Raw genomic sequence first — 19,617 nt, 5'->3', positions numbered from 1 at the left:
GGTAATATAAGAGAACCAGATTGTAACAGAAACCAGTCATCTGTTGAAAGAATAGAAGCTATAACTGTAAGATACTGGTGATGTTTCAAAAAGGCTTTATTGGCTAGTAGGATAAAAAATTGATTTGGGAAAATTAAAAAACACACAAAAAAACAAAAAAGGCAAGTGAAGTCTAGCTTGGGGTAGGTATGAAATGAAATTGGCTGTGTCACCATTTCTAAAAGATGTAGGGTTTTTAAGGAGCAGTCCACAGCAACCTTCTTTATATGTTCTGCGATGTGAGATATGCTGTTAGGCTGTAAACAATTTTGCAGCCAATTGAAGAGACTGAGCTTGGGAGTGCAGGAAGCAGACTGATCAAGTTTGGGAGATTTTTAGGACAAAATAGCTGCAAGCGAGGAAGTAGAAGCTACTAGTGAAAAGCTGTTAACAGTGACCCATCAATTCTAGTTTTGTAAAGAAAGAAAGGAAGCCAAGCAGATTATTGCAAATGTCAAATATGACTGTAAGAGCTGAAAGCGTTTAGTAAGCTCTATATCAAAATAAGTCTGTGTTTTTAGTGCTTGGTCATTTTCGTGGAGGATATGGTGGAACTGGGGTGAGCCCTGACCCCCTCTGTCTGGCTTTATTCTCTGCAGTCTGAAGCTATAACAGTGTCCTAACAGAGAGCTAGGAGTCCAATTTATAAGGAGAATGTGCAGCTTCTTAGCATCTCTCACCTGTATCCATACCAACTAGTCTTCCTTTATCCTTAAAGAGTCTTAGAAAATATCAACTTGAGGGGTGCCTGAGTGGCTCAGGTTGTGATCCCAGGGTCCTGGGAAGGAGTCCCTCATCCCAGGAGCCTGCTTCTCCCTCTCCCTCTGCTTACTGCTCCCCCTGCTTGTGCTCTCCCTCTCTGTCTCTCTGACAAATAAATAAATAAAATCTTTTAAAAAATCTATCAGCTTGAGTTGTATACACTAGATCTAAGACACTGTTTCAGCTAAATACAAAGAACAGAGAGGGAGGAAATTTTTAAGAGATCTGTTTCAATGAGGCTTCTCTTGTTTCCTTTGACTTTGGGCATTTTTCTCTCCCTAAAATTTGGACCACAGAATCAGAAATGCAGAATTTTAGCCTGGGAAGAAATTGTTTGATTCATTTGACTCCTTCTACTTTTTTTTTTTTTTCATTTAATAATTGAGCCAAATGAGGAACAGAGAAGATAAGGCTGAAGTCACCTATACATCAAAAGCAAAGTTAAACCCAGGAAACCCAGTTTCCTTACAACAGATTTAGATACTTTCACTACACTGTGGTGATTAGAAAATTTATGTTAACTTACCGGATTAATTTACTGTATCATTTTGCATATTGTGTCCCTCCCCCCTCCTTTAAGATTCAGCAAAATTTTTAATGTGGAAGAATAAAAAGTGGTTTCGATCCTCTCTCTTCAGAGTATCAGATTTCTCAAAAGCGCTGACACAGAGCACTTTTGTAACCAAATTTAATATGAAAGCACTGAGAGTATGCAAATAAGGCACAAAGCCAAACTTTAGAAATGAGCTAAAGACATAAAGAATTGACATGGTGCCATTTTTAAGATTAGACTCTAGTCCTGTGTTCCTGCTCTTTTCTGGTTCAAAAAGCCACAAGCAACCCTAACTCCAAACAGTCTTGCCAGTGTTGTAGGTGCACACCTGGACCGGCAACAGACAGTGAGCTACTTACCAACTCTCGTTTTTTTTTTTTGGCATTGTCTGTTCAGACATGCTAACTGCCCCCCCCCATCCTGTTCTGCTTCAGTGTCAGAAGGAAATGAAGCCACAATGAGAACAAAAAGAGCTGTCACACCTTTTGTCCCCTGCCTCCTTCTTCCCTCTTCACAGTCCTCCCCACATAGAGCTACTCCACCCTAGTGGGACGCTAATGTGACATCCTCGCCTGCCTGAAGGAGGAATGATCAGCAGGGACAACAACTGCAAACAAGTGACAGCCAGAAGGCGGGAGCTTCTGTAAGTTGCCTGGACTGCACAAGACCCAAGCAATGGCATTGTCGCTGGAAGAATTCGTTCACTCCCTTGACCTCAGGACCCTTCCCAGGGTCCTAGAAGTCCAGTCAGGCATCTATTTTGAAGGTAAGCACCTTCCTATCTCTTGGCTGGCTAGAAAGTGCTTATAAGGTATGCACTCTTGGGATTTGGAGGGGAAATTTTAATAGAAAATATAGGAGTTCCGTTGAAAGAAGGGTAATCACAAAAGAGAGAAAGTAGTTAACTGACAGATGGTTATAATCCAAGAGTGCTAGAGAGAAGAAACTAGATAGGACTCTGGGCTAGGTAGGGCAAAGGAATTGAATGAAGCTTTTTGAGCATTTTTGTAGGCCTTCGAACCGTCCAACATGAATGGTGAATTATTTGTCTCTTCTTTGAAATGGGTTATGCTCCAGGAGTGAAAAAGTTATGTTTCTAGAATATAAAAAATAAAATTTTGTGTTTTGGGTTTTTTTAAACAAAAACAACTATTAAAAGCACAGTGTTTCTAAAGAAAAACTAACCAAACTCTTAACCACTTTGCAATGTTGCTTATGCCAACGTTTCTGTCACTTTTTCTGTAGTATCCTAACTCCTCTAATTCCTTAAATAATGACATTCTTATTTGAACGTATAGAAATTAATATCTACTAATCACAAGATGATCTTTAAGAAGCTATGTTGAAAAGCCAGAGTTCAACTAAGACTCTTGAATAATAAGTTAGTGTGTTTTGAGGTGACTTACTATGTTAATTCAGTAAAAGAATGTTAAAGCCTACAAAATACACCCTAGAATCTTTAAGGAGTGAGTTTGAATACATACAAGACAAAGAGTTATTTTCTAGGAAAATATATATTTCTGGTCGCAAGAGTTGTAGAATTAGATCTAGAAGAACTACTGGAAAATTAAGTAACTGTTGGTAGGCAAATCTTTCCCATTTATAGACAAAATAATGTTTTAGTTATTATAGTATGAAATAAAAATAGACAAATGTCAGATCTAGTTCATACACACATACACATACTCACCTGCTCTCATCATCAGCTTAACATAAGGTTTTGTTTAATTCATTTGTAAATTGATTATATGGAACCAGACCATATTTTTCCATGTATACAATATAATGAAATGTTTCTTTGTTCTGAAACCAGCCCCAAATCTTTTTTTTTGTCTCATAGTTTGTGCTTTCGAAGCTTTGCATAAGAAGTTACAAAGATATTTTTCTTTATTATTTTATATCAACTTTACAGCTTTATATTTCTCATTTAGTTTTTAATCCACTTGGAAGACACTTTGTGATGCAGTGTACAGGGATCCAATTTTAGATTTTTCCATATAATAAACCTAATTTTCCAGTACCATTTACTAAGCTAGTCATTCTTTCACAGTTGATTTGTGTTGCTACTTTAAATGATATTATGTGCTCACATCTGGATTAATCTGTCTCTGAAATATTTCTTCTGTTCCACCACTCTATTTTTTCAGTTGTGCCCTTATTACCCTGTATGTGTAACAATGGTTCCAGGCTAAGTGTTAAAATATATTTCATGTATAGACCAGTCCCTTTTTTTACTCTTGTTTTCTAAATTGACTTAGCTATTCATAGACCTTTTAATTGTGTTTTTGAAGAAATTAGTTACTTAAGAAATCCTACTAGAATTTGCATCATTGTGTATTGAGTTTATAGATTAACTTGAGAAAAATTGACATTTTTGTGTTGGGTCTTACAAAAGAGGATAGCTTGTCTCTCCATGTGTTCTGGCCATCTTCATTCTTTAATACTTTGCTACTGTTTATACTTTAAGAGAAAAGAATGTACAGTTTGATGAGTTTTCACAAAGTAAACACATTTATATAACCAACACTCAAGTTAAGAAATAGAAAATTGCAAATATTCTAAAAGCCCCAGTTTGTGCCCTTTCTCAATCATTATCCACCATCTTCCCCAAAAGTAACCATTATCCTGACTTTTGGTCATTTATGAACTTTATGTAAGTGAAAAATAATAGTATGTATTCTTTCTTGGTTGGCATATATGTTCAACATTATCTTTGTAAAATCAATCCATGATGTTCTATATAGCTTATTCATTTCAGTGTGTATAATATTCTCTTGGTTAACTATACCACAATTTACTTATCCATTCTATTGCTAATGGGCATTTGGATTATTTCCAGTTTGGCGCTGTTACCAGTAATGTTGTCATGAACATTCTTGTACAAGAGTGTTCACATGTCTATGCATTTAGTTGGGTATATAAATAAGTGGAATTGCCATGTCATATGGTCTGTATATGTTCAGCCTTGATAGATCATGTAAAACAAGTTTTCAGAGAAGTTACACTAATTTGCATTCCCACCAGCACTGTATGTATGGGAGTCCCAATTAATCCACATCTTTGGCAGTACTTGATGTTATCAGTCTTCACAACTGCATTTATTCTGGTAAGAGTATAATGGTAGCCCATGGTTTGAGTATGCATCTCCCTGGTGACTAATAAGATTGGGCACCTTTTCATATGTTTATTGGCCTTTTGGAAATGCTATTTTATTTTTTTAAGGATTTTATTTTTGTGTAATCTCCATATCCAGTGTGGGGCTCAAACTCACAAATCCGAGATGAAGAGTTGCATGCTCCACTGACTGAGCCACGTGCCCCCAGAAATGCTATTTTATGAAGACATTGTTCATGTCTCTTGTTCATTTCTTTATTGGATTTTATAAGTTCTTATTACTGATATTATATATATGTATATATACACACACAAAGAATATATATGTTATATACACATATATGTTATATATGTTATTTATATGTTTTATATATATACACACACGCATACACGCGCACACACACACACACACATATATGTATTATATAGAGGGTCCTGATCTTTTGTCAGCTACTTGTGTTGCAAATGTCCTCTGTCTATAGATTGACATTTCATTTTTTAAATGGCAGCTTTTGATGAATAGAAGTTTTGAATTTTAGTGTTAGTATAGTCAGTTTATATTATTTTCCTTTTGTGTGTTGTCAAAGATTTTCTTTACCTTAAGTTCATGAAGATATTCTCTTAGCATCTATTCCATTTGTTTTCTCCCTCCTTTAGATCTGCAATCTACTAGAATTGATTTTTTTGTATATGATTTGAGGTTGAGATCAGTGTTTATTTTTTCCTTTTATAGAGCCTGTTGATGCAGTGACTTTGATTGAAAAACTGCCTTTTTCCTACTGCCTTACTGCTACATGAGTCATAAACAGTGTCCATACATGTGTGGGTCTCTTTCTATAGCTTCTATTTTGTCCCATTCAACTAATTGCAATCCTCACATTAATTTCACCCTGTCTTAATTAATGCAGGTTTGGAACAATACATAATTTACATTATATTATATATGATAATATGCTGCAAAAGCTGTGGTTTTCAAACTTGGATGCACATGAAACACTTGGAAATATAAAAAATACCGATGCTGGGTCTCTCCTCAAAGACAAGTATTTAATTATGTATGAGATAAGATATCACCATCAGGTTTTGAAAAATCTCCCTGATGATTATAATATGTAGCCAAATTTGAGAGTTATACTGTAGAATAAGTTCTTCCAATTTATTATTCTCCTTGAAATTGGGCAGTTTGAATTTTCATATACATTTTAGAATTAACTTATCAACTTTCACAAAAGTCTTCTCGGCATTTTGCTAGCAATGCCTTGGTTTAGAGAGAATTGGCATCATTTTAAATTAAGTCTTCTGACCCATAAGCCTGGTATAGCTATCTAGTTATATAGATCTCTTCATTTTATAGCTTTTTTTTTTTTTGTGGAGTTCTTGTGCTTCCTTTTATTCTTAATTTGATTTTTTCATTCTGTTATAAATAATATCTTTTGAAACCTTCATTTTCTCTTATGTTTGTTGAATTCTAAAAGTAATATCTTTAGATTATTTTGGATTTATATACACATTTATGTATTATATGAATATTGGTGGATCTCATTTCTTCCTTCCAATTATTGTATTTTTTTCTTCAAAGAACTAACTAGAGCTTCAATTATAATACTGAATAGGAGTAAGGATAAAAAAAACCTCCCTATCACATTCACAACCACAAAGAGATTTCAGTAATTCATCTTGAAGTTAAATACGTTTCTAATTTTCTGATAATTTTTTAAAATCATGAATGTATGCTTAATTTATCATATATTCTTTCTTTGACTTTTGTGATGATTATGTGGTTTTTTGTATTGATTGATTTTTAAGATGTTGAATAAGCCTTTTCCTTGTGGAATAAAACCAATTTGGTCCTATAACACTAAATTTGGTTTATTATTTTTTTTTTCCTTTAGGATTTTTGTATCTCTTTTAGAGAATGAAATTAGCTTATAATTTTTATTTCTTATAATGTCCTAGCCATGTTTTTGTACTGAGTTATGCTGAACTTAATAGAACTTCTTGGATAGAGTCTTTTTCTAGTCTTCTAAAAATATGCAAATTTAGTGTTATTTCCCATTTAAATATTTAGTAGACTTCCAAATGAAGCAGTTCTGAGCTGGGATTTCTAATATAGAGATCTTCTAATTNGTGGGGCTCGATCCCATAACGCCAGGATCACGCCCTGAGCCGAAGGCAGACGCTTAACCGCTGTGCCACCCAGGTGCCCCAATGACTTCAGATTTTTAATAGTAAGTTCTTCCTATCTATGAGCATAGTTTCTCTCTTATTAAAACAAAAACAAAAGCCATCTAGATAAGGTATTAGTGTTCAATAAAATGTCTCCTAGACTAGTTCCTAGAATGCACACATATAAGCATGTATTTGTATTGCTATATTGACTGATAATCATATTTCTTCTGTTTTCTCATTGACTATCACTGACATAGAGGAATCAAGTAAATATCAGTAGTACTGATGAACTCTCTTATTAATTCTAATAGTTTATCTTTTTTATTTCATTGGTTTTCCTAAAACTAATAGATATTGGTATCATTAGAAAGTATCAAGAGTTGCATCTCTTTCCTACTATGTTTTACAACCTTTTTTCCCCCTTACCTTTATAGTGTAGGCCAGAGCCTCCAATACTATATAAGCAATAATGGAAATCCTTGTCTAATTACTAATCATAAAGGAAATACATCAAAAATTCTTTCTTTAAGCATAATGTTCTAAAATTGGAATTTAATCTTCACTAAGTTAAGGAAGTTTTCATCTATTCCTTGCTTTCTAGGTATTTACACAAAAAATAGATATTGAACCCAATGAGTATTTTTTCTTCATTGATTAAGTTAATAATGTACTTTAGTTTCTTTAGTCTGTTAATGTACATTACGTTTAAAGAATTTCTGAGTTGAGAGGTGCTTGGGCGGCTCAGGCAGTTAAGTGTCCAACTCTTGGTTTCCACTCAAGTCATGAGCTCAGGGTCCTGGGATCAAGCCCTGCATGGGGCTCCATGCTCAGCAAGGAGTCTGCTTGAAGATTCTCTCTCTCTGCCCCCCTTCCACTTGTATGCCCATTCAGGAGCACATGCTATCTCTCTCTCTAAAAAGTAAAATAAATCTGGAGCCCCAGGGTGGCTCAGCGGGTTAAGCATCTGCTTCTGGCTCAGGTCATGATTTCAGGGTCCTGGGATTGAACTCTGCCCCACGGTGGGCTCTGCTCAGTGGGGAGCCAGCTTCTCCCTCTCCTTCCAACTGCCACTCTGCCTGCTTATGCATGTGTTCTCTCTCTCTGTCAAATAAATAAATAAATATAATCTAAAAATAAATNAATAAATAAAAAAAATAAATCTAAAAAAAAAAAAAAAGAGAATTTTTGGGATGCCTGGGTGGCTCAGTTGGTTAAGCATCTGCCTTTGGCTCAGGTCATGATCTGGGTGTCCTGAAAATGAGCTCCCCGTCAGGCTCCTACCTTAGCCGGGAGCCTGCTTCTCCTTCTGCCCCTCCCTGCACTCATGCTCTTTCTCTCTCTCTCTGACAAATAAATAAATAAATAAATAAATAAATAAATAAATAAATAAATAAAATCTAAAAAAAAAAAAGAATTTTTGAGTTGAAGAATCCTTTCATATTATATATACATTTTAAAATATAATTGTAGAAGTTTGATAGTTAAGATTTTTGCATTTAATTATATTTGAAATGAGCCAATAAATTCATCTGTTTTCAGTTCAAGGTAACACTAGCTTCCTAAAATTAGCTATAGAGATTTTTGTTGTTTTCTATTTTCTGGGTAATTAAAAAAAAAAGCTTTTGAATTTTTCCTTAAAATTTGGTAGAATTCTCCTATAAGAACTATTGACCGATGACAGAATTTTTGGAGGAAAAGCAGAATTTGGTTTTGTTAGTATGCCCTCTTCTTTTGCTTCTTTCACTGATTTCTGACATGATTTTCATATTCTATCGGGTTTTTTTTGCTCCCTTGCTTATTCTCTAATCTTCTAGGTTGAATTTTAAAGACATTTCATGATTCTCTTGATTATAGTTTAAAACTGTAATTTTTCCTCTAAGTACTTCTTTAAATATTTCTTGTGAATTTTGTCAGGAAGTATTTTCTCTATTATGTAGTTCATGGTTTATTCCAATGACTGTTCTATTCATTTACTCATAATATGGGATTTCTTTGGCTATTTAGCTATTCTTAGCTTTTCTTTTGTTTTTAACTAATAATTTTGTTGTACGTTGTTAGAAAACAATAGTCTGTATTATATTGTTTCTTTGAAGTTGATTAAGGCTTCCATTACTTTATGGTATGAATCATATCCTACTTTGGAAGTAGTGCTCAAAAAAAGCATATGTTTTGTTGTTTGGTATCGCATTTCTCCATATATACCAAGTAGGTTGAGTTTTTAATTGTTTTGTTTGGATCTTGCTCTCACTGCGTATTTTTCACCTGCTTTATCCATCATTTTCTGAAAGGATTATATAAAAGAAATCCTTTTGTTGTTCATTTATCTAGTTCGTTCCTCATTTCTGTCTTTTATTTTTAAGGTTGAGTTGTTGCATGTGCTTATGTTAATGAGGGTTATATCTTCTTACTCTATTTTTATCATTCTTTTTCCTATGTGATTTTTTTATTAAGTTCTATTTTGTTTTATTAGGTAATAATATTACTTCTCCAGTTTTCTTTTGGAATATCTTTTTCTAAGCATATACTTTCAATATTTTGGTGTCTCTTCTTTTTAGTGCAAGGAAACATATTCTTTATCTTCTTTTTGCTTCTACTAATAGTATAGAAAGTGGAACCATGTTTTGCCCATCCTATGGTTATGACTCTATGACAGGAGATTTTGGGGGAATGGAAGTTTGAGGGAACTTGAGAAAGGCTGACATGAAGTTCTGTGGTACTGGTTTGAATGCTCCCGACTTAACCACAGTAATAATAGGCAGGATGATACTCTAATAACATGTTGCTTATATTAAATTGCCTATTGATTTGAAGCATAAAACTGGGTTAAAAATTCAAGACTCTGCCTCCTGGTTGTTACAAATGAGAGATGATTTCATAGTCAACAGCGTTCAACATTTGCTTCGTCCCTCTCTCAAGAAAAATAAGCTTCATCATAACCCTGAAGATTGATATGGAGATTAATTGGGCTATTGTATGTAAAATATTTAGCAAATGACTGGCCCATAGAAATCTTACAGGAAATCTTAACTATTATTATGATTACCATAATGTTGGTATATAATGTGGAAAACTGATCAACAATTTCTAAAAAGTAAAATAAAATTAATTTGAAGTCCACTGCTCTTACATGTACCACATAAATTAAATATTGGGAAAAAATATTAAAAGTTAAAACATTAACAGTAAAAACACTCAGAGAAACCACAGAAGAATGTATTAAACTAGGGATTTTAAAAAATTAGAAGTTCGACTTGTGAAATAGGAAACTTCCTTATTAAAAAAATACATAAATATGTATAAAAATCATTAAATAACATTAAAGAAAAATTAATAACAATTTTAAAATGGAAAAATATGTAAAAGGCAATTCACATGCCAGAAATCATATAAAAATTTTTCAAATTTATTAACCATAAAATGAAAATAAGTAATAAATCATTCTCAATCACCTCTTAGATCACAGATATTAAAAAGATTCACAAAACTTGTAGGCATGAGTATACAGAAATGAGAGGAGGCATGATCAGTGGGCATGTAAACCATTATAGACTTTCTAGGAATCAATTGAGCAATATGTGTCAACATATAACACGTACAAACATCTGACTTCTGGAAATTAACTTAAAATATAATTACAAAAAGCAAGAATAATGATTCTACTACAGTGATCATAACAGCATGTTTTACAGAGAAACATCAAGTGAGCCTCAGCATGGAATAGCATACATAAGTTATAATGACGTTGATCAGGTATTGTTAAACATGCTAGAATTACAGTGGGGGAAAAACTCAAAGCCCCTATCCTATTGGAGCCTATATTCCAGCGAATGGGACAAATGACAAACGATCGATTTAAAATATTTACAAGTGCCATGAAAAACTAGATAGAAAGTAAACTGAGGCAGACAGAGGGATGAATTTTTGATAGGATGATTAAGGCAGGTATCTCTGATGAAATGAAATTTGAGCAGGGGCCGGAATAAACTGAAGAAATAAGCCTTTGCACATATCTGGAAGAACATTCCTGCAAAGGACAGAGCAAGTGCAAACCACATAACGGCTTTCTTCATCTAATTGGGCAACTCGGAGGAAGCCAGTGAGAAAGAAGCAGAACAGCTGAGGATGATGTGAGATGAGGCTCAGGATGTGGGGAGAGATAGATTTTGTAGGCCTTAAAGGCTCTAGCTGTACATAATCTACTGCTGGGTGGGGAAGCTGGTGGGGGGGCTGTAACATAAGGTGATCAGGAAAGGCCACTCTAAAGAACTGATTTAGGAGCAGAGGCCTGAGTGTTAGGAAGCAATTAGCCAAGAAAAGATCTAGGAGTTGAGTGTTCCAGACGGAGTGAAAAGCTAGTGTAAGCATCTGGAGACCAAAAAGCTTAGTCTGAGGAAGAGAAAAATATTCCTGTCACCAAGAACATATAGAAGAAAGCAGAAAGGAAAGTCACAAGAGAAGATAGATGTTTGTGCATTCGACAGAGTGCTTGTGGAGACCAGGGGAAGAGAGCTTCAGTGGAGAATGCAAAAGTTCTGTATTGGTCATGTGACATATAAATATCTGTTATTCATCCAAGTAGAAATTTCAAGTAGACAATTGAAAAGCCAGTTTTGGCCACAGAGTGAGCTCATGGCTGGAATGCCCCACCTGTGACTTAATTGATCAGGACTTTATTTGATCACAAACTTCATCAGTTAAAAAAAATGAGCATGTACCCTTATTATATGTATTTCTTTATTGATATTTGTGATCATTCTAAAACATACACAGTAATAAAAATTGTAAGAGAATAAAGTAAAGATAAAATTAACAATATGCACTATATATAATATATACTTAGATTTTCATTGATGTTGGTGGCTATCAATCTATATGTGAAATAATCTTCATAAATCTGATTTTGGCAGTTTCTTTAGACAGCAATTGTATGCAGCTGATGACAGGTTTGTACTAGGAATAGATGTGTCACTCTGCCATTTTCTTCTTGATAGGCTCTGCAGTCTTCAATTCTCAAGTGTCTTTGTGAGCATCTTGTAAAGTTATTGTCTCTTTTGTGAAAGTATAGTTAAAATTAGATTATAACAATTCTTAAATCACCCTAACTTGATGCATATAAACTCCATCATATGGAAGTATTGCAAGTAAATGAATGATTAGGACAATTATTATTTTTACTTTAGTTCCAGTGTAGTTAACATACAATGTTACATTAGTTTCAGGGTACAATGTACTGATTCAGCAGTTTCATATATTACTCAGTGCCCATCAAGATAAGTGTACTCTTAATCTCTATCGCCTATTTCACCCAGCCCCCAACCCACCTCCCGTCTGATAACCATCAGTTTGTTCTTTAGAGTTAAGAGTCTGTTTTTGGGTTTCTCTCTCTCCACCCGCCCCTCCCCTTTGTTCATTTGTTTAGTTTCTTAAATTCCACATAAGTGAAATCATATGGTATTTGTCTTTCTCTGACTGGCTTATTTTACTCTCTAGATCCATCCATGTTGTTGCAAATGGCAAGATTTCATCCTTGAAATCTGAATAGTATTCCATTGTACATATATCACATCTTCTTTATACCACATTCACCTATTGATGGACACTTGGGCTGCTTCCATATCTTCGTCATTGTAAATAATGCTGCCATAAACATAGTGTGTGCATATATAACCCTTCGAATTAGTGTTTTTGTATTCTTTGGGTTAATACCCAGTAGTGCAATTACTGGATCATAGGGTAGTTCTATTTTTAATATTTTGAGGAACTTCCATACTGTTTTCCACAGTGGCTGCACCAGTTTGCATTCCCACGAACAGTGCACAAAGATTCCTTTTTCTTGATTAGGACAATTCTTTTAACTCTCATTTTTTGAAATTCTCAATCTTACTTAGTATAAAGTGGGCTATATATATCATTTGACCATTTGATGTAGGAATAAACTAGGATTTTTTAGTAGTAAATATTAGTAAAGTTAAAAATTAAATATTAGAGGGGTGTCTGCCTGGCTCAGTCAGAAAAGCATGTGGCTCTTGATCTCGGGTGTGTGAGTTTGAGCCCCACACTGGGTGTAGAGATTACTTAAATAAATAAAACTTTAAAAAAAAGTTAAATATTAGAAAACATTTATATGAACGACTAGTGTAGCTTAATTTTCTTATTTGTTTTATGTAGAAATGAACATGAATTGAAGCTCATATTTTCTTCTCTTACCTCACATCTTTAATACTCTATGGAGTATGTAGCCTTCTTTAGGAGATAACATAATTGCCATCACAAATCCCAGATTAAAGCACTGGGTAAGCTAGTTCATGAATAATTATAATTGTAGATTACTTGACTTGTGCCATTCTATCATTTTCAATTCTTTAAAAGAATAGTTTATCACCAAGGAACAAATTTGAAGAATAAAAAAAAATTGGTGTTCATTTATTCCAATTTTCCCTTTGGAGTACATCATAGGATTGCAGTTCCTGACTTTTGTAGCCATAGGCCTTGCATTGGCCGATGGAAAGAGAGCAGAAGTAATGTGTATCATTTGGAGGGAGATGCTTTACAAACCAGTTCATAATTTTACATATTTCATTGTGGAAGACCATGTCACAGTGGAGCCTTTGACATTTTGGATCCCTAAATGACTACAATTATTAGGTAGCTTGCCCTCATCCACCTGTAGTGGGATAAGAAATATACTTTTATTGTTTAAATCTCTAAGACTGAGATTATTTGTTATATGAGCATAACCTTAGCTTTCCTGACTAATACAAGTTATATTTATTACAATTAGAACTGTACTTATTATCAATTTAAAAAATTACACATCAGACATACACTGGAAGAGAGCTTATAAAGCCAGGAAATTACTTGATAATAGTGCTACTGCATGTTCATGGGAAAGTGAGTTCACCACTCTGTGGTCAGGAAACATTATCTGTTGCTTCTTTAACTACTCTCCATATTGCTAACATTACCGTTTATCACTATTTGGTTCATGTATGTAACCATTTTGACTTGAAAATTTGGCAAAAAAGAAAGTCTGTCTGCATTATGATCATATTCAGTGAACTAGATATTAAGACAATTTCTTTTTTCTGCTTTATAGAAATAATGCACACACGACTGGCAAATTGGAAAATGCAGGAACACAAACTTATCAATAAATTCATCAAACAGAATTACTATTAATATTTTGATGTATTCACTTCTAATTTTTATGAAATTCTGAGTTAACTTTTAAAAAGAGGAAAATTGATGCCGAAATTCCTTTCCCCATGTTTTGTTTTTTTCCCCACAAACTCCTTGGTTCAGGCCACCATAATTTATTGCCAGGATTATCAAAATATACACTGAATTGGCCTCCCTGCTTCAACTCATTCATACCTAAAATTTATTCTCAACATAGCATCCAGAGTCACACTTTTTGAAACTGTACATCTGATTATACCACTCCTGTTAAAAATCCTCCAGTCGCTCTCCATTTATTTTTAAATAAAAACTTCACAATGGGTAGTAAGGCCCTATATTTTTTTCTCCTTGCTCCCATTAGTTATATGGATTCCTTGTTTACCAATCTCCTTCCAGCCATGCCAGCCTCTTCAGTGTTCCCCAAACTTGGGGATGTGCTCCTGACTTAAAGCTTTGCTCATGCTCTTCCCTTGGCCTGGCAAGCTCTTCTACCAGATGTCACCTTGGCTAATTCCTTTATCTATGAGGCTTACCCTGAGCACCCTATTTGATACTGCAAATTTTCCACCTTCCTTCCTATATTCCCTGTTCTTATTATGTTCTTCATTTTGTTTGTAGCAAAACACCTATCTTTTTCTTACAACCCATGTAAGTTATTTGTTGTTTATTTTTCTGTCTTTTCCTACAAGATTTTTCGTACGGTTTAATTGAGGTATAATTTTCTAAACTATAAAATTCATCCATTGTAAGTGTACAATTAAATGATTTTTAGTAAAATTTATAGAGTTGTGCAACCATCAATTGTAGACTATTTCCATCTCCTCAAAGAAGTTTCTTGGACTCTGCCAATAATGGTCACTTCCATTTCCAGCCCCAGGCAAACACTGATCTGCTTTCTGTCTCTAAATTTGCCTTTCCTTAACATTTCATATAAGATGTATAGTCTTTTGCATTTAGCTCTTTTTACTCAGCTTAATGTTTTTGAGGTTCACCCATGTTGTAGCATGTATAGATATTTTGTTCCTTGTTACTGCTAAATACTATTTTATTGTATGGATATACCACTTTGTTTATCTAACACCCAGTTAAAGGACACTTGTTTTATTCCCTTTTGGAGATACTATAAATAATGTATCATTTTACATTTCAATACAATACATTTACAATGTTTTAGGATTTCAGTTTCTCCAAATCCTTACCAAAGCTTGGTATTATCTTTTATATTTTGCTCAATAGTATCTCATTGTAGTTTTAATTTGAATTTTCCTATGACAAGTGGTGTTGAACAGTTTTTTTCCTGTGCTTAATAGCAATTTGTCCTTTTTTAAATGAAATAGCTCTTCAAATTGTTTGCCCATCTTTGTTTGTCTTCTTGTTATTGAGTTATTTCTGTATGCAAAATTATTTTTTATATAAATTTTGCATAAAAATTAATTCTGTATTCTGGGTATACAATTGCAAATATTTTCTTCCTTTCTGTGGCTTGTCTTCACATTTTCTTTTCTTTTTTTTTTTTTTTAAAGATTTTATTTATTTATGTGACAGAGAGGACAGCCAGTGAGAGAGGGAACACAAGCAGGGGGAGTGGGAGAGGAAGAAGCAGGCTCCCAGCGGAGGAGCCTGATGTGGGACTCGATCCCGGAATGCCGTGATCACGCCCTGAGCCGAAGGCAGACGCCCAACGACTGCGCTACCCAGGCGCCCCTATCTTCTCATTTTCTTAAAGTTATCTTTTGAAACAAAAAAATTTTAAATTTTGATGAAGTCTAATTTGTCAATTTTTTTTTCTTTAGGACTCATGCTTTTATTCTCATGTTACTAACCCAAGATCACAAAAGCTTCTTCCTACGCTTTGTATTGAGGGAGTTCCCCAGATGACCCCCTGTTCTGATGATTTTTTNATGCCCCCCCTTTTTTGTTTTTTTTTTTTTTTTTTTTTTAGAAATACAGAACTCAGTAAAGCTGTTATACTGAGAGTTATGGTATATTGCAGGGAAGGGATACAGATTAAAGTCTGCAAAGGAAAAAGGGATAATATAAGGCAGAGTTCATGAGAAAACAGGCACAAGCTGCCAGTTGTCCTTTCCTAGTGGAGATATATGGAAAGTGCTTAATTCTCTTAGCACTAATGTGTCACAACACGAAGTATTTCCAATTTAGGGAAGTTCATCTGTGCCTTCATGTCCAGGGTTTTTATTGGAGCAGTCACGTAGGCATGGAGTATTTGTGTAACAGACCCTAGCTACTGAGTCTCTAGCCTCTCCAGAGGTCAAGTGATACAGAATGATCCAGGACCCATGTGAGTAAAAACAGGCATTCATCATAAATCACAGTGTTATCATATACTATCTGGTGTAGTCCAAGAACCCAGATATACAGAAATATTATTTTCTGGCAGGATATTCCAAGGGCTTAGATTTTATCTCTTAGAAGCTTGTCAAAGGGCTAGTCCCTTCTTTGGCATCTGCAGGGCTTGAGCATTTCAGCCCTTTACTGCATAGTTTTCTTTTAGAAAGGTTTTGTCTCTGCATCTAAGATCCAATTGAGTTAGCCAGAATTTTCTAAAGCCTTAAATTCAAGTAATGGAAAAACTAACCAAATTTCTACCCAGGAACAACTCAGGTAAAAAAAGGCTCTCTCTAGTTGAGAGAGGGAAAAGAGTTATTCAAACAGATTTCTGGGTGAATGACTTTCCAGGCTGAGGGAACATCTTCAGCAAAGTGTTATAGCAAGAATGTATTTGCATATTTCAGAAAAAGTGAGAAACCAGCGAGACTGGAAGGAAGGGGCGAGTGATCAGAAATCATATCAGAGAGGAAATTGTGCAGAACCATATAAGGGCATTTTGGACATTGCAGTTTACTCTTGAAAGAATTGGGAACGTGGAGATACCAGTCTAAATTAGAAAAACAACTAAAACAATGCTTGAATTCTCCTCTTCACAATTAATTTAGACACCATCACTCATTTTTTTCACTGCTTATCAAGAAGGACAATGCTGATGAAACCACACATTTGCAGAAGTCAGCATAGTTCCGCTTCAATGAGTCCATAAATATAGTGCTCAAAAGTGTTCCTTATGGCAAATTTTAAATACTGTGAAGATGTTTCTCCCCTTTTGGGAGATAAAAATTTTAAGTACTGTATTTTGAATATATTAAATATTATATTTCTTTCTCCTTCCAAAATGTGTTAAATCATGGAAATTGTTTCTTAAAATTACATATCTATCTCCCTTCATTTCTTCTTCTGTTCTTTCTTCCTTTCTTCCTTCTATAAGTAAAGTATGGTTCTTGTCCTTAAGAACTCCATAGGTCAGTAAAAGGAGATTGATTTTTTAAAATCAGTATTTATGAAACAATGCAAAAGGTGCTCTATGAGACAAGTACTGTTTTGAGAACACTGGGGAGAGCACAACTTACCACCCAAGAAGTCAGAGAAAGCTCGATAAGAGGTGGTGGTATTTTTTGCTCCGCCCTGAAGCCTATATGGAAGATGAGCAGGTAAATAAGAAGTTCTCAGAATGAGAGAAAAGAAAAGTACTTAGAATGTTATACAAGTTTGAACATTCAAAATATGGTCCAAGAATAGCTCAGGAAATAGTAGGTAAACCGGATAATTTGTGGATGTATTTTGAATGGCTTCTGAACTGTAATAAGGATATTGAATTTATTCTGTAATCAATAGGAATCTATAAAAAGATGTTCCTTTATAGTGTGTTTTTCTGATTTAAAAGAAGTCAGAAAGGCAACCCCCCCAAACCTCACATCCATGCTAGTTTGTCTAGATGTGAGACAAACATCAAATTAAAAGCAGCTATAGATAGAGGGACTAGACAGAATCCATGGCCTTTTTGGGTAAAATCTTCTGAACTTTGAAGTACATGAGAAGCAGTGAGAAAGTGGGAGGAGTTGATGATAGACCTGAGGTTCCTGGACTGAGTAAATGTAGTAGATGATTAAAAATTATTACTTTAAAGAGTTATTACAAGAGCAGCAGTGGTTTTAGAGATGGAGGCATGATTCAGTTATAGTCCAGTTGAGTTTAAAGCTCGTACAGAAAATTCGGGTGCAAATGAACATTGGACCATCAAAAACGTATGTCTGACTTAAAGGGAGTAGTAGACTTGTCAGGTTTATCATTACAAATTTGTAAGTGGATGAAAGAAGACTTGTTTTTTTCAGGGATTGTCCTATAGTCCATATGTCAGGTCCAAAGAAATATGTGGGTCTCAGTGAACACCAGCATTGGAGGTGTGGACAGAGGAGGAGCCTGTCGAGCCAAACAACAACAAAAACCCCCAAACCCTCAAATCTTCCTGGAGAAACAGGAAAAGTAAGGTAGTTCGTTGATGAAAAGAAATGACATAAAACACTAGATTAAAAGAGTGTCAGGGATAAATGTTTGCTTTCAGCACATGGTTTATGGTAGGTTATTAATAATTGTAGCCCTATATACTAAAGGCTTATTATGGGCCAGGTACTGTGCTATGCCCTTTGTATATAGATTTGGGTGTGTAATTGTATATAATTCATATATAAATATATTTTATATATGTGTGTGTCTATACATAAATATATCTAAATGTATCTAACACAACATAGATAAATAAATGAAACTTTATATATGCTCATCTGTACACAAATTTAGTGTTCATATGTATGAATGTACACATACAATCTTATTTAAATGATTTAATTCGTTATATTTATAAAGACATTTAATCCCTGGAGGTATTTTGTGAGATCAGTATTATTATTTCCATTTTCAAGGTCACCTATTTGCCATATCACTTACCTCTGGCCCAAGGATAAAACTTAGAGTTTTTTCTTGCTCTGCCCATCTGAAGAGTTTATGAAATTCTGTAGTAAATCCTATCATTATAGATCACTCATGTTTTTAATAACTTATTACTGATAATGACTGTGATTGTAATTTGGTAAGTATGACATTAAATAATTAACTCTAAAAATGGTTGAATAAGTACACTGAATAATGATACTTAGTGAATTGTGCATTATATGAACATGATTTTTATGGATTTGATGCATATATGAGAGTTCACATGGCAAAAAATTACACCTGTCTTAATGCCAACATAATTATTTTATGGCTAATTGAACTTAATTTTCTTCAGGCTTACTGAGCTAAGGACATGGTAGTAAAATCAGGGCAAATTTGAAAATTATAGCATTGCCTTCAACTTGCATTTATTCATATTTCATAGGCTTTATGTATTCAGATAAGAAAAACCTTTTTTTCTCTTTTTAATATGTATTCACAACATTGATAGTGGTTCATGTGGACTTAAGAGGAATGGAATGATGTAAAAATCTAATGAAATATGGCCTGCCACATTTTTAAAAAAGAATTTTAGCTAAATGAAAACAGAATACCAGTATTTATCTACATGAACTTATACTTATTTATATATTTATTTATTTGTATATTTTAAATAGATTTATTTGTTTATTTTAGAGAGAGAGCGCACACGTGCACGCCAGAGTAAGGGGAGGGGCTGGGGGAAAGGGAGAGTGAAAGAATCTCAAGCAAACTCCCCGCTGACCAGGAGCCCAATGTGGGGGTCAATCTCATGATCTCATGACCCTAAGACCATAACCTGAGCTGAAACTGAGTCAGACGCTTAACAGACTGAGCCACCTGGGCATCCCAGTATATTTATAAATATTTATTAAAGACAAGAATTGCATTTTTAAAGTAGGATTTTTCTGCATGTTTGTAGCATGTTCTGTTGAGCTTCACAGTTATGAAACTGCTGTTGAGATTTAGGACAGCCGAAG

General features: G+C 34.3%; 1 protein-coding gene across 1 annotated transcript in view; it reads left to right on the top strand.

The window, feature by feature from the left end:
• The first annotated feature begins 1,800 nt into the window (after positions 1-1,800).
• THEMIS (thymocyte selection associated) overlaps positions 1,801-19,617 on the top strand; it is a 175,899-nt gene continuing 158,082 nt past the window's right edge. The window contains exon 1 of the mRNA XM_011235092.3: positions 1,801-2,120. Within this exon, the coding sequence (XP_011233394.2) occupies positions 2,030-2,120 (91 nt within the window). The 5' untranslated portion in view covers positions 1,801-2,029. The remainder of the gene's footprint in view (positions 2,121-19,617) is intronic.

The sequence above is a fragment of the Ailuropoda melanoleuca genome, chromosome 10, assembly GCF_002007445.2.
Source record: "Ailuropoda melanoleuca isolate Jingjing chromosome 10, ASM200744v2, whole genome shotgun sequence".
Taxonomy (NCBI): domain Eukaryota; kingdom Metazoa; phylum Chordata; class Mammalia; order Carnivora; family Ursidae; genus Ailuropoda; species Ailuropoda melanoleuca.
Note: the sequence above shows the minus strand (reverse complement) of the source record. Positions and strands in the feature narration are given on the sequence as shown.